The sequence below is a fragment of the Rhopilema esculentum genome, chromosome 14 (genome assembly GCF_057945365.1).
Source record: "Rhopilema esculentum isolate cy_ngs chromosome 14, ASM5794536v1, whole genome shotgun sequence".
Classification (NCBI taxonomy): Eukaryota; Metazoa; Cnidaria; class Scyphozoa; order Rhizostomeae; family Rhizostomatidae; genus Rhopilema; species Rhopilema esculentum.
The window spans coordinates 3,053,320-3,069,319 of record NC_142828.1 but is presented as its reverse complement, the minus strand read 5'-3'; the positions used below and the strand labels follow the sequence as shown (position 1 = coordinate 3,069,319).

Below are 16,000 nucleotides of genomic sequence, written 5' to 3'. Positions count from 1 at the left end.
CAATTCGAGGATTTACGGTAGTGAGTCAATTTAAAATTAGCGATGAATTGAACATGCATGATCACACGATGTCACCTGCAGATTCCTAGTTGTGAAATACTATGAAAGGTATGTTTGTACTCCTTTATGTTGATCCCTTATCCCGTTGAATCCTTTGTTTTTCAACCTTTATCGGTTCAATTGTCCGGAAAGGAGTTCCTTCCTCATTCATACGTCATTGCAAGAACAAAGCTGTAATCTTATTACGTCATGCATGCGGCTGGCCTTACCCCCGTCATGCTTTCCGGCCTGATAAAACAGGAACATCGTGATTAACTACCATTTGCGCGGACATCAAGTTGACGACAGGAGGAAGGAGTAATCGATAAGAAGCTCTTGGCAGAGCACGGTCGACAGATCACAACCGAAGAAGCTTCATTTGCATTTCCAAAATGGTAAGGTTCTGAGTTATATTCTTTGATTTATGACTGTTTTATTTTTACAACTGAAGGAAAGACGTAGAATTCGTGGTTGACAGACAGGCTTCCAAGTGCCAATGTGTTTCACTACTGCGTTTCAAATAAACGAAATGGGACGAAATGGCAAGCTTTGACAAACACAAATGAACTTGGGCGAACATATTATCAAGCTTCAGTGCTGGATTTAGAATTCTCTTATTACCCTGATTTTAAATTTGGCGTAAAAGTAGCGATAGGGGAACGCACTCTTTAAACTTTTTAAAGTGTCAATCAGACAATCAGAAAAATTCAAGAAATTACTTGAGCAAAGAAAATTGAGAAACAATTTAATTTTGAAATAACAAAGAACTTCGAGATTTCGTTAAAATCCAATTTAAACATAGAGAATGAAAATATCTTCCCTTCATCTGAGAACACGCCAATATCTAGAAAGCAATATCACGAGCATTTGAAAATAATAAAAAAATTTAAGAGTTTCGCTGTTTGCAGCTGCTAAAACCCTCCTCAAAAAGTTATAATTGGAAAATTTCTTAGTATGGACAATTCGATTTTGGGACCCGGAAGTTAAATTATTGACATCATAATTAAAAAACTCTTAGGAAACAACGAGTTTTAAAATTTCCATAAGCCTCAAGAATCCCGAGTACTCAACAACGACATTTGTTCTTATTTCAATGTCGTGAAAATTGCTGCAGAATGCTTAGTCTATTCATCATGAGCGGAAGCCCCATAGATTCTAGTCTGGGCTGGGGGCAGATCCAAGAAAGGAGATTAGGATAACCTTCTTTAGGTAGCGTTTCTTCGCATTTTTTAAGAGTTTAAACTTCCGGACATTGTCAAAGTTCGGACAGTTCAAGATTCGGGCAAAATTTACATTCCGGAAGATTTTCAGGAAGAACTTCTGAATTTGGATGCTACGTCATGACAGCGCTGCACTTTTGCGGTTCTTTAACTGCCTTCTCTGGACCGCGTTTCAGCCGCTTCTATATCATTGGTTTCAGCACACTGGTTCCGTTTCAGACACCATTCAGACATCATCGTGCAGCGCAGGGCCCGCGCCACGAATTTTAAAGTGGGGGGCAAGGCTTAAAATGTAGGGGGCCAAGACTTCTTACCCCTTTTATTGCAGTTCTAAAACTACTTGCTTCGGAAGAAAGTGGGGGGCCATGGCCACCCCGCCCCCTCCCTCCCCGCCAGTGGCGCGGGCCCTGCAGCGTCACGATAAGACGCTCGAAACACAACCATTTTAAAACCGCTGGTATACGGACATTAAAGAATGTACCCATTCTTCGTACATAAAAACGTAGATTTATCACCCATTACCAAACCTGAAAATCATTTTTTAAATTTGTTTAGACTCTGTAGGAGATGGCTTTGTTAGTAAAATGAACATATCTTCACTCTATTTCCTTTTAATTATTTAAACCACTTGCGACCGCTTGTTTGTTTGCAAAGTTGCATGATTTGATGGGGGGGGAGGATGGGGGAAGGATGGGGGTGGGGCGGCTTTGGTCTAAATAAGTCAACGTACAAGTAGCTTGGTAACCAATCAAATGCAATGAGAAGCACATCTGGTTTAAACTTCAATTTAAGTAAGTAATTTCTTAATCAATGTCTAATCATTTCAGGTGGACGCAAATCATTTGCATTGGATATTCAGCGTGCCTGTTGGCATTACAATCTGCATCATTGGTTTGATTGGCAATGCTATTTCGGTATGTGCTTGGTACAGGATAATGAAATCAAAAAGGACGGGTGGACTAGCAACTAGCATATATCTTATTGCCCTTGGTATTGTCGACAGTGGTCTCCTGTTCTTCTTCCTACTAGTCGACACAATTCCTGGAAATAACCCGTCGGTCAAAAATACATATTCTTATGCTGCCTTCTTCTCTTATTTCGGATTCCCTTTATTTTTCTTCTTCATCGTTGCCAGCATTTGGGTGATGGTTGGAGTCACCATAACTCGATTCATTATGGTGAAATTCCCAATCAAAGCAAAGGACTGGTGTTCTGCTAAGCGGGCCTACATTGGCATTGGTGCCACAATGGTTGCAACGTTTATCATCAACTTCCCTCACTTCTTTAATTATCGGCCCGTGAAAGTTGCCGGTGGCTATCAACTGCAAATGACAGAGTATGGAAAGAGCGAATCCGCCCAGATGTATGAATTTTGGATCCACTGCATGATTCTTGTGTTAGTCCCATGGGCAACAATCGCATTCCTCAATGCAAGCATCATATACGCTTTGGTGAAGCGCACAAAGTACATGCAGGGTCTCGACAAAACTGCATCAAGCAAACCAGAGCGCAACAAGCAAGACCAGCAAATGACGACAATCCTCTTGACTGTCACCTTCACGTTTCTCGTCCTCCTGGCCTTGCAGTGTATAACACAGTGTTTCTTTATGCTTGGCACTGGCAAGAAAAATGTTAGCTGGGATCAGAATTCAGTCAGCACTGCATTTGCCTTTGCCAAAATGGGCGTCGTCATCAATTCTGCAATCAACTGCTTTCTCTATTGTTTCACTGGGTCTGTTTTCAGAAAGGAACTGAAGAAAATGTTCGCTTGCAAGCCATCCCGCCAATATGCCGCGTATTCTAACACATCAAAGGCATCAAGGGGTGATACTGTTGAGACCTACACTGAGTCGAAGGCCTAAGCTACAAATAAACTGTCGACCAAGTAATTTGTACAATGACTCAGAGAGATATCCAGGAATGACACAAAAGAGACTTAAACATGATTTTAGATACTCTATTAGCTTTCAAAATCAATATACGTCTACCAAAATATATCCATATCACTCGCAATCATTATGCGATGCGTTTTCAGCCAAATCAGTGATCGTTCACGGTATGCAGTTCAGCAAATAAAGTCGGTAGCCCAAACATATGCGAAGGAGGCAACAAACCACCACAAGGGACGGTGGTTCCCTGAATCGTTAGAAGATTTGTTTTTGTATCCAGATGATTTGCCTAAAGAAATATGTTTTTAACAGAAATATCGTATACCACCGTCAACCGTGATGCTCCCAACCACCCTGATGCCCCCAGCAACCAGGATGCCCCCAGCAACCAGGATGCCCCCAGCCACCCTGATGCCCCCAGCAACCAGGATGCCTCAGCCACCCTGATGCCCCCAGCCACCCTGATGCCCCCAGCCACCCTGATGCCCCCACCCACCCTGATGCCCCCACCCACCCTGAGGCCCCCAGCCACCCTGATGCCCCCAACCACCCTGCCCCCGCCTATAAGCATAGAACCTGCTCATTTATTTCAGGCCAGAGTGTTCAATTCCATTGGCTTTTATTTCATATGTGACATTTTAAAAAAAACAATATTTTCCAGGAATATGTATCTTATGAGAAGAAATTTAACATTAAACGACTTTATTTGTAAGTTCACACGTTCGTAAAATACTTCATTAATCGGTTTTGCTCCTATTCTGTATTTAATCATTTAGCCATTCGCTAAGTAATCTTTTGTTATTTACTAATGCATCTATTTGTTAAAATGTAATTGTTGCATCTGCTAGTTAGACACCGTGCAGTGTAATTTGTTTATTCGTATTGGATTCAATTCTTAAAAATATAGTTATATTTGTGTACAAATACGAGTTATGTTTCTTTCTCGTGGTCCTTTATGCCTTAAAAAAGATCTCAAGAATTGTTCTTGCTCCTTGCATAAGGTATCTTAGGGTTGGAGTTAGGAGGCAATATTCTGATAAGAATCATATCAATCCCAATGTGATGAACTCGTTGGTTGTGAGAACAAGAGACACAAAGAGATGGCCTAGTTTCCTCGTTGAATTATGATCACTTCAAAGCTCCGAGGCTCAGTTCTGCAACAAAATAGAGATGTTCGTTCTACAGGGGCTAGTATGTTCTTTTGGAAGAAAAATAAAGTAAAAAATACTTAAATAATTTTAAAGATCCTAAATTATTGTAGAAGCCGTTCAGAGTTTCCTCAGATCCTACTGTTCATTTAGTGACAGCTGAATACCAAACAAATTCCCCAATTTCCTTTTGTAGCTACATAGCTAAAAAAAACTTTGAAAATTGAATCAGATGGTCAACCTTATAGCGTAGAATATTCATACATTTTGTACAAACATAAAATAATCAATTTAAAAATAGGAAAATAGCACTTAAATATAAGGGGTAAAATATAATTTTTTCACAAAAACCATCAGATTAACCAGAACAGACAATCGAGAAAATTCATGAAACAATGATCTTATAATAAACCAATGCATAAATTTCTAAACTATTCAAAACCACAAAGTAATTTGCACGTCATTTGAAGCCTGTTAGACCTTCGACGGTTTTAGAATTCCCTTTATGGCAGTATATTTTTACTTGAAATGGTTTTACTTATGTTCAGGAAGTTCAATTTCTTATAACGCATCATAAAATCATCTACAATTCCTGCCAAAAGTCTTTTTACACTAACGCCAGTTTTCAAAGGCAAATACGAATCATATCCAGTTGAAAATGACACAAAAATTGATAAATTTGGTTTGCATTGAGTTACTCAATTTCTGTAATTGTTCAAAAAATTCCCCAATCTTTATCAATTTCCATTTATTGAAATTTAGCATTTCTCAAAGGCCACCTAAACACCAGTTTAACATTGTGAGAGAAAAGAAATTTGCCAAAAAATACCACCAAACATTGTGGGTAAGCCAAATTTTACCGCGTAGATAAATTACCGCGTAGATAAATTACTGCGTAGCCAAATAAATGCGTAGCCAAATTAACGCGTAGCTAAAAGGGTCTAAGGCGAGTGTTCGTGTGACGTAAGCCGAAAGACGGAATCTAGAAATTTGAGCAACTAGCAGAGTTGATCATACAGCTAGTTTTTTGTGCACAATGGACAGGCCCACCGTGAGAGGGGGCAAAGAGGCAACTGCCCCTGGGCCCGCTTGTATTTAAACCGTCTCTATCTAAAACATGACCCTTATCAATATGGTGATTTCAAGAAAAACAAATCATATCTGTTCTGGGAAAATATTACTATGCTTTGAGAATGTGAATTAAAAGTAAATAAAGAAAACTTTATGCATTTTAAATCCATATTGTACTTTGTACTTATTTTAGGTTTATTGCTTTGGGTAGGAAGGGGTCCAAGCATTGGGTCTGCCCCTGGACCCGGCGTGGATTTCGCCTGCCCTGATAATGGACAAGTTTCGTCGAAAATTATCAAATAAAGACAAAACCATGATGACATTTGCTGGTTATTATCTTGCAACTGTATAACCAGCCTTCAATTCTAGCAGATGACATTGGGGCTAAATGATATTCAAATCCCACAGTCCAAACGTCTTAATACGTAGTGACCTTTATTTATACACAGAAACGTTATTCTGTGGTTATGACAAGGTAAGGTTAGCCAGCAATACTGTTTCCGAATGCTTTGCCTACTTTCTCTAAGCCCTTACTGTAGTCGCCTGTACAAGCCATTACCATTCAATTAATTAACATCTCATATAAAGCAAGGCATCGTCGTTAATTTTGCAGTGACCGACTTTCTTCGGTGTCGTGAGTAGTAAAGTCAACAATGCAGCCGAGAGGTTTAAAAGCCAGGCAGGTATAGATGCATTTCTTGCTTTTGCTGCAAGGCTACCAAGCTTTATTCTCAAAAACCTGTTAGCTGTGTTCTGCTGTTTCCAAAAGTTTGATAACGCATGTCAACAAACTACTAACAGCGTGGACTATCTGCTGCCATTGTGGTAGAGCTAATTGTTAGGGCCCTTGACATTTTTCGTTGGTTTGAAAATGTCTGGAGTCACATGAAAACTGCCCAAAAATATGGCTTAGGGTTACTTACTTGTTTCAATTCTGTAATGCTCCTTTCTTCTGAGCCCTACAATGAAAACAACATGCATCACATTAAACTGAATTTGCATCCTATTAAATGAATATTTGTAAGTCAACGTTAATTTATCTGCTTCTCCATTCGACTTTCGTGTTATGCTAAAACAGTAGGTGCACTTGATGAACTATAATGTCAGGAAATTACTCACGATTCTTGTGTGACTTGATTTTAATTAGGGATGACCAAAACGACACACACCGTACCGAACACAACTTAACTCATTTCTAGATGGCATGGAAAACATGGCACATGGTACACGGAAATAACGGAAACATGACACACGGAAACATGGCTCAGAATGCCATGTTTCCGTTATTTCGGGCCATTTTCAAATTTTGCGGCACCAAGAACATATTTCGTCAGCACTTTCAACACACAGTATTCGTATTGTATTTGTATTTGTTTCTACCTAGTACCCGCAGTTAACTATACGTCATTGCCCTGTGGCAATGGTCCCTCTGGCATCCGCAAAAAATTTTTGTTTTAAGAAAATCGACTTACATTTTTCTTTTTAGAAAAATATATGCTTGACCCTCAAGCTGAATTTCCTGAAAAAGCTGTGCGACCTTGTAACTTACAAAAATCGGGTACAGATTGTAGAATTCAGCAGACGTATGAATTTGCTGGCCATATGTTATCGACTGTTAGAATACGTTCGATGTTGCAGTAACCTGAGGGGGTTTTTTTATACAAAACAACATTCTGTTCCATTGAAAACCATTTATGGTGATGCACGACGGGAACATTGCGAAAGTTTAAAGGTAGGAGCCAACTTAAAATCTCAACAGAGCTTGTATATGATGAAGTTAGCACCTTAGAGTTTTCCCTTTTTGCCAAAAGGGGACTACGTCCAACATATTATCGGAGTTTCTGCATTAAGACAACATAATTGACTAAGAGCATGAATCATATACAACGCTACAGTTGCTTGGTGCATTAAGCGTGAAACTCGGAGTAGCAACTCGGAACCGTCCTATTCTATGCATGCACCAAATAGCGTGTACAGCCCTGCCTAAAAGGTATCGAGCTGTCTATGACAAATCGGTAAACAGTAACTTTCATTAAATCATATTCTAGACTTGATCAGTAGCGAATCTAGCCTTAAGAATCTGGGGGGAGGGGCTAGCCGGGGGCCAACGCTAGCTATTACTTTGCAAACTAGTAGAATGTGAAGCAGTGCTGTGGTGGCTCAAAATTTGCTACACAGCACCAATTTTGGCGCCCCATAGAAAAGTATAGCATTGGTACAACTCTATCAGGGCTGATGAAACTTCAATGTTGAGATCGATCGGGGAGAGCTTTGTAAGGGTCACCGCCATGGCTGGTGGCAAGACAAGGTTTGGAACTATTACATTCTAGGGAAGACATTAAACTGTACCTAAATATCTACAACATTCATAGGTTTAAGTCCATTGAAGAGAAACAATGTTGCTGGGGGGCCTCTAAAGATTGGGGACCTTTTGTTCTCAACTCAAGGCAACTTTGGGCCATTTCTCCGCTGAGTTTTATCTGTTTAACTATGATACTTGAACATCAGAATATTAACAAAAGAACTGTACTCAAAAAAATAAAAGGCTAAAAAGCTTTATAAAGTTGCTTGGTAAAATTTCCCATAATAGTTATGTCTTATATCCAACCTCGATGAGATCAAGCAAATAATTCTGTTACATACAATTTTAAGTCGTAGAATTTCAATATGCAATTGTAGATTGTGAAGGTATACTGGGATGGTATTGGTATTTCCCTACGCTGTGTCCCAGAGCGAAATGGTTTTCAATGGGACGCGGAGAAGTTTGCTTTGGACTCACCCTGCGCAACCTACCGGCAGGGTCCCTAGCTTGTTAATTAACAAAGGCAATTAAGAATCACACTGAGCGAAATAGAAAAGAGCAACCCTTAGAAGGTCAAAAAACGATTGAACAGCTATGGAAGAAAACATCAAATTTTTGATAGTAACTTTTGTAAAAACGAGGGGACCAGGCAAGGGACCAAGAAAATGCTTCTCCGGGCTCCCTGCCCCTCTCCCCCCGTAGAAACGCCACTGAATTTAATTTGCTGAAAGTAAAGCCCTTGATTTGAAGCTTGTGACAATAAAAAAATGTCCACCGCACTCTCTTGCTAATTTTCTGTTTCTGAAAACTATGGGTGCTAGAGCCTTAAGATACCCAATAGAACCAAGCAAAGAAAGATTTAGGCTCTGGTACCCAGGGTATTTTCTGTATAGGTGATGTGTGCATTTGAGCATAAAGGGTAGTTTATAAGCAATCGCGAATGCTGTCCAAATATAGGAAAGTCTGACTGCACAGCTTAAGCAGAGAATGTTTATTTGAATGCAGAGAAGTTCCACAAAGCCAAAAAGTAACCACCAACTACACAATTTAACAGTCCTCGCAAGACAATAGGTATTAATATGATTGATAGCCCATAGACATAGCTTTGATGGCAGACAGGCCCTTAAAAGAGACAGACCCAGAAAAATAGTTCGAGGGATATTTTCCGCCTCGTGGAGAACAGGCTTAAATTAAAAAACTTACAATAAAACAGGCTTGCAAAATTCAAATTATTCATGAAATTTTCAGGCTGAAAATTTGCACCTTTCTAGGAAAATGCTGAGCATAGATGAATCGATTAGGTGACACTGTGGCACAGCATAGGAATTCTCATTATGACTGTGAGGCCCACAAACGAACTCGAGGCTTCTCATACAGAAGCGAGGTCATGCAAATACACTGTGACATCAAACACTCCGATGAGCCATCAGAATCAAACAATTATTTCCCTGTTACTCAACTCAGTGGTCTAAATGCACTTGTGGCTCAAAAATTACGAAAAACCTTTTTAAAAAACTTAAAAAACTCGCGATTAAGAGGTAAACTCCATTAGATTAGCTGAAAAAGACTGCAAATTTTGCTTGGAAAAGCCCTACACAGTTCAAGAGTTACAAATGAATTTTAACTTGCAGAGGACGTTAGTTTATAGGCTCAAACTGTGAAATAGTGCTATCTGTCTTTGTCCCAAATTTGTGTCTTTTCCCCCTCCCTTTAACTAGGTATTCCCAATGTCCCTCTGCAGTGCAGATGTAAATTGAACTGGACTGAGGTTGTCTTTGTCGTGTTTTCAACAGCAAATATTGCCTAATTTGATTTTCTTAAGTTAAAACTGGCAAGCCCACGCACTGGCTTAAACGCCTACAAGAATAATTTGCAGATTTGCAGTAGCAATATTTATTCAAATTGGCAAAAAAAAAACCAACACAAAACTTCAAAGTGTTGCATTTAAAGTTTACAGTATTGGTAGGGTCAACGAGAGCGAATTCAGAATCCCGGATGAAAATTTGAGATGATACTAAAAACGATACAGTAGACTGTTTAGGAATCAGTAAGAAACTTCGTAACTGCGGGTGTTCGTTTTATAAAAAGAAATTTTGTTGACGAATTCTCAGAAATTTTAGTACAGAACTCTCAGAATTTTCAGAACATTTTAGGACTCTCCCTTTGAACCCCCCTAAATTATTTAGGGATGTTGGTGAAATGTATTTTTTACAAAACTGATATTTGACAATCCTTGCTGCTCTGATAGTTAGCGAGCAGAAAGTAAACCCTATAAAAATTTCCTTGCATCAGTTTTTGATGATAAAACTAAACAAAGAATTATTGATATCATATCAATGATTGGACAGCAGTCAGATATTTCTGAAAATCAGTTTTATGTTTAACTCTTCTTGCTCGTGGATTTTTACCACACAGTCCCGAGAAAGGATTTTTTGTCGCACTGCAGCCCCTCCTTCTCCGTAACCAGAAAAGAGAAGAGACTTCCTAATTTGTAATACATCCAACATTGCTCTCTATGAGCGATTTTTTTATATTTTGTTTTACTCTCTCCTCCTTTTTTCTGCTGCATTTGTAATAATTTTAATGTTATTGTTACCTTTTTGTTGTAAGAAGATTAGAGGCCCTCTTTCCCTTGATATCTTTTTATAAAAAAGATATTTAATACCTTGGGCAGGATATCTTTGCCTTCAAATTAAATTGCTTTAATTTACTAACTCGGGAATACCAATCCAACATAAAGGGCATAAAGCTCTCTCAGAAAAACTGCCATAGACATCAGAAAAGTCAGTCATGAGGCTACGTTCCCACATCATCGAGAGCGAGTTGGGCCGTTGGTGCATCGGCGCCAATCGCTCAACCTACCATATAGGGGTTACTAAGGGAAGTTACACAATAACCCCCAAATATGGTTGATAATTGGGAGGGAATGGACAGGAAAAGCTTCTTTTCCCCACTAATAGCCGATGCACCAGTCCTACCTAATGGCATCAGAAAACTCTAAGAAGCATAAAAGATGCCTAAAGGTATGAGAGGTTTTAACGATGCCATAAAAGAAACTCAACACGCAAAGTTATACTGAAAAGGAATTTAACATAAAGAAACAAAATGAGGGAGGGAGGGCTGGGAAAATACGATGAAACAGCCTAGTTGTATTGTGGCTTCACCAAGCAAGATGAGACCCACGCTATGCCAAAATCTTAAATACCCCTAGATTAACCAAGGGAATGAAAACGCCACGAAACACACATCTTACCCTAGTTATACAAATCAAATTCACAAGAGGCAGAAAGACTTTCTGCATTGCCTATAAACTAGTAGAGCAGATACAAGCAAAACGCGAGGAAGCGTGGCACAAGAAAACATAACGAAATAGTAATAACAACAATCTCATGCAATTTAGTTAACGCTCAAAAGCCCCTCCTGAAATTAACTCTGATTAAATTTCATTTAATCATCATTCAAAAATGAGCAATGTATCATCATTGTCTTGAATCATTCTAGTGGCAGTATCTAGAAAACATTACGGTTCCAACTCCATGGCTGTGGGTCGGAGTTACCCTGGGTACCAGAGCCTCAAAAGACGACGATATGGTACTTATTTTTGAGAGTCTGGAACCTAGAATAAGCTGGAGGAACGTCATCCAACGATGCAGTAGTTTGGGGAAGGTCATTACACAACTTGACACAACATGATACATAAGTGAAAGATGCTTATCGTTGTGCTTGAACTTTCTTTTCTCCTAACAAATCAAAAGACCAAACCACATAGATAACTTTCAGGTTATCTTCGAGAGCATTTGTGGCAAAGGAACCAAAAATATGGTTCTTGACTGTAAGAGTTCGTTATTTTCAGGACATGTTTGTTATACAGAGAGTATTTACAATAGAATTTACTGTAAATGTCAGAACCCATGAGTCTCAACTAGACTTACACAATGAGGCTTTGTTTCCCTATGTAATAGCAGGAAGATCGTAATAAAAAACTAGAAACTAGTGACCGTAATACAGGCACCGTGGAGCGGAGGGGGGCTGCCAGGCTCACTTTATTGAGTCTGGTACCCAGGGTGGGGAACTGGGAGGGCTTAAGCCCCCACTTTTTGCAAAAAATGCGACATATTAAGCAATGAACCACCAGTAAAGCATCTTTTTATTCGGTTTTGGTTTCCCCCACTTGTTCTAGGCCCCCCAATTTTCTCAACTTTCCGCGGTGCCTGTAATATCATGTATAATTTCAAAATGAAATGAAAGAACAGCTTTGTCGGACAAGGTCACACCCTCTATTGTTTGTTCATTTATTATTTGTATTGTCTAAAAAAAATTATCCTTTTAGGAGCCAAGCTTCTATCGTGCAGTTTGTTAGAGTATAATTAAAAGCTGAATTTCAATAGATTCTAATAATATGGAAAGAAAGTAGCTATGTGTAATGACTATGTCATTAAATCGGCGTCTGTATTCTTTACATGGAGTAATAAAAACAAGAAAATGGGGCAAGTAGGAATAATAATGCATAGAAATCACATTGCTGTACGCTTTTTTGTAAAGAAACATATCTTACCAAAAGTGCAATAAAAACCATTTACAAAACAATTAATTTTCATTAATGGAAAAAGACTTGCAATTTTTCGCAAGCTAATATAAAGGACTAATAAGAGAACGGAAATAGCAGTAGTCAATATCACGATGCTTCGTCATATGCCAAGCAACGTAAGTTTGAACCGCAGCACAAATAGTGGCATCAGAAGCAAGTGGCCTATGTTTTTACATACAGAGAAAAGTGAGTATGCTATTGATTTTGCCTTTGACAACGCTACGAATCGGCCTAAATTTCTGACGTCGCCCTTATTGGTTATGGCGTCTGTATGGAAAAATTAGCACTCGCAAACACAAAATTTGAAATAAAACAAGAAATATCACTTGCATAGCAAGATCCTAAAAAATGGTATATTGTACATTCTGGAGTTTGTATCAATCTCTAGCAAGGGTCATATGATTTTTCATCGCTTGCCCAAAGTACAGGACTTTTGCCAAAAAATTGCAGTTGTTTTGGTTTTGTTTGAAAGGAATGCGAAAGACATCCTTAACAGAGACAGGCATTATAGGGGTACTCGAAGACAAACTTAGGAAAAACTTTAATACATCTCCCTCTGCAGCTAAAAGAGCAGGACTGTGCCATTTACGCAAAGTACAATACTAAATTCGCCACTACGAGAAAAGATCAGGCAGAATCTTTTATTCACAATAAACAGTATAAGACACATACTTTGATTTTTTCAGGTCATTCAATCTCCAATCCAAAACTTTTTTCTTCAGTCGAGTAATCATTTTATAAAGGTTTGTTTATTTCATGAAAATAGCGTAAGCAGGTGCTTTCCCGCTCTTTTTGTCGCAGCCTAGCCCCAGCCTCCTAGATGTTTAGATATCTATTCCAATTTCCTAATAGTTTGAAATGGTGTTATAAACCCTTTTTCCCGCTGGCCAACCAAGGTAAGGCTTCTCTGCAAAAAATACACTCCTTTTTTTATAAAAAAACAAAGGTCGATGTTGAGTACTCCGCGTCTCTATGCTTAATTATGATGTCATGAATGATGTTATGAAATGTTCGTGATATTTTTTATCAAGCGATTCGCTTCCGTTCTGATGCTGTATTTAGATGTGGGAAGAATATTTTTATATTTCCCTTGTGTCTTAAGTTCTAGGCCAATCATGTTCTTGGATCGTACAAAATTTCGTTGTTCTCAGTTCTATCACGATTTAATAGTTTTTTAATTTGTTTGCTTCGAGTACTGAAGTTTCTAATTTTTTTCTGACTGTCCAGTATTCGTTTCTTACAACCAGTTTCTTATAAAAAAATGAGTGTACCTCAAAAACGAAAGCTTTTTCTGTGCTCATTAGCGGCCTAACAAATGTCAGTTTCCAGGAACGTCTTTGGCCTACAAAGCTCAACAATTTAACAACGTCAGGCATTCAATCAGTTTTCTTTGCTGGCTTTTTCTTTCACGCTTTCGTTCGTTCGTTCGTTCGTTCGTTCGTTTGTTCGTTCGTTTGTTCGTTCGTTCGTTCGTTCGTTCGTTCGTTCGTTCGTTCGTTCGTTCGTTCGTTCGTTCGTTCGTTTGTTCGTTCGTTCGTTCGTTCGTTCGTTCGTTCGTTCGTTTGTTCGTTCGTTCGTTCGTTCGTTCGTTCGTTCGTTCGTTCGTTCGTTCGTTCGTTCGTTCGTTCGTTCGTTCGTTCGTTCGTTCGTTCGTTCGTTCGTTCGTTCGTTCGTTCGTTCGTTCGTTCGTTCGTTCGTTCGTTCGTTCGTTCGTTCGTTCGTTCGTTCGTTCGTTCGTTCGTTCATTCGTTGGTTCGTTGGTTCGTTAGTTCGTTCACTGGTTCTTTCGCTAAATTTTTTTCCCATCGATGTTTCAACATTTGGCGCTGTTTTTATACCGAAAGGTCGCCGGTTCACACATGTTCTTTTGTTAAATCGTTCGTTCCTTCGTCCGTTTGTTCTCATGCGCATGTTTCTTCCTGCGTTCGCTCGCTTGTCCTTTCGTTCGTATATTTGTCCTACAACTGATTATCGGAATAAGCAGCATAATGTGCATAATTTTGCAGCGTATACTAATGATAAAACCGCATCATTATGAACACTAATACATAAAATACATTAATCTAATATTGGTTTGTTTGATAATCAAGTTTGTTTGTGTGAGGCAATACCCAAAAAAGTCTTTTTACAACAACTTCTTCTCGGACTGAATTTACGTTTGGGTTGCAGAACCTAAAAGCTGCTAGAAAATGGAACCTGGCTAAATAAATCCAAAAAAATCTAAAAAATTTATTTATGTAAAGGAAACAAAATTTATCTGAATGCCAGATGATGTGAAAATAAAATAGAGTAGAACTTACCGATAAAGAAGGTAACCATTATCTAACGCCGGGAACTGGTGACTGCTGAGTGTAATATTGTACACTGTTCAGAGGCTTGGGTAGGGGTGAATTTCCAAACTTATAAAAATGGCTTTTCCTCGTATATTTTATATGTTAAAATCGTCAGAATTTCGCGGTAAATATTCCCATTCATATCAAATAAGGGTGCATTTTCCACCCCTACTATTTATAATATCTACCATTGTTCCTAACTATACTTCCTCCGGGGGCCAGTGCCACGACATATTCCAAAGGAATAAATGAAGAATAGATCATTGGTTTGAAGGGAATGAAAGTAGGAGGCTTCTCTATACCCCCCCCCCTCTCTCCTCCGCTTTCTGCTCCTTTCCTCACTCAACTGCACATCTTTTTTTTCGTCGTATGAGGCTGTTGTATCCAGGGTGGATAATCCATTTATTTGTGTGGTACTTCCGTTTACACTGAAACATTTACTTTGGGCCAGGGCCGTAAATCTGTCATGTCAATTGGATGAGGGGGGTGGGGGTGTCAGCAGAGTGGATGAATTGAAAGTGTGCAGTGGGTCATGGCACCACCAAGAAATTTATTATATGTGTTATGGAAACAGTTTGAGGGGAAAACGACTTAGAAAGCAAAAATCAAGATTATGGATTTACTAAGAATTTTTCCGCTCTATTGAAGGTACTTACAGTTATTCATTAGGCGTAACTTTCATATAATTTGATGGATAGCATTTTCAGAGACGGCGACACGAAATTGAACCCGGGGTGTTTAGGGTGAAGTTTAATGACGTAGGAGAACCCACCATGGTTGGGTCTGACGCGAATGAAAAGTTATGAAATAATACCTTCTAGAATGGCTAAAAAAGCATCTCCTAGACCAAGTTTAACAAAATTCTATACCGCTCAGGATAGACAATTCCAGATTTCTCAGAAGAATGAATATTCTTGTTTCTTGGGAGAGTTTGGGTAGGGGAAAAGTTATGCTAAACCTCTAGTGACGGACGTTGGGGGAGGAAAGAAAGGGGGATCTTTGGCTCAGAAAACAAATTTTCAGTAGTTGCTTTTTCCGCAATGTTGACTACATGTATAAGATATTTGAGGCGGTTTGCCTTTTGGGCACAGTCATCAAAACTAGACAACTCGCACTTGACACTGTGACGTAGTGGCTGAGGTTTGTTGCAATAACACAAGAAAACTAAGCTTAGTTCTAGCCCAGCTACCATGGATTCCTTTCTTTAAAAAAAATAACGATAATTTCTGAAAAAAATCATTTGCTCCAGATTTTTTTTTGGGGGGGGGGGGGTCCAGTCCCCCGCTCCTCCCGGGATTTACGGCCCTGCTTTGCACTAATAAAATGAATGCAATTTTTAAGACTTTGGGGGGTTTTAAGACAATTTTTAAGACATCTTTTTATATAAACGCCTGAAAAAAGAAAAGTATT

General features: G+C 39.0%; 1 protein-coding gene and 1 long non-coding RNA gene across 2 annotated transcripts; one reads left to right on the top strand and one right to left on the bottom strand.

Annotated features, from left to right (window-relative positions):
- The first annotated feature begins 289 nt into the window (after window positions 1–289).
- LOC135696431 (putative G protein-coupled receptor 139) lies at window positions 290–4,074 on the top strand. Its single transcript, XM_065215820.2, has 2 exons — window positions 290–434; window positions 2,087–4,074. The coding sequence occupies exons 1-2, from the start codon at window positions 432–434 to the stop codon at window positions 3,119–3,121; spliced, it is 1,038 nt and encodes a 345-aa protein (XP_065071892.2). The 5' UTR covers window positions 290–431; the 3' UTR covers window positions 3,122–4,074.
- Window positions 3,792–7,041, bottom strand: LOC148958516 (uncharacterized). Its single transcript, XR_016144599.1, has 3 exons — window positions 6,487–7,041; window positions 6,291–6,326; window positions 3,792–4,302 (listed from the first exon to the last, which is right to left on the bottom strand). It is a non-coding gene; the product is annotated as an uncharacterized LOC148958516 (long non-coding RNA).
- Between the last annotated feature and the right edge of the window lie 8,959 nt (window positions 7,042–16,000).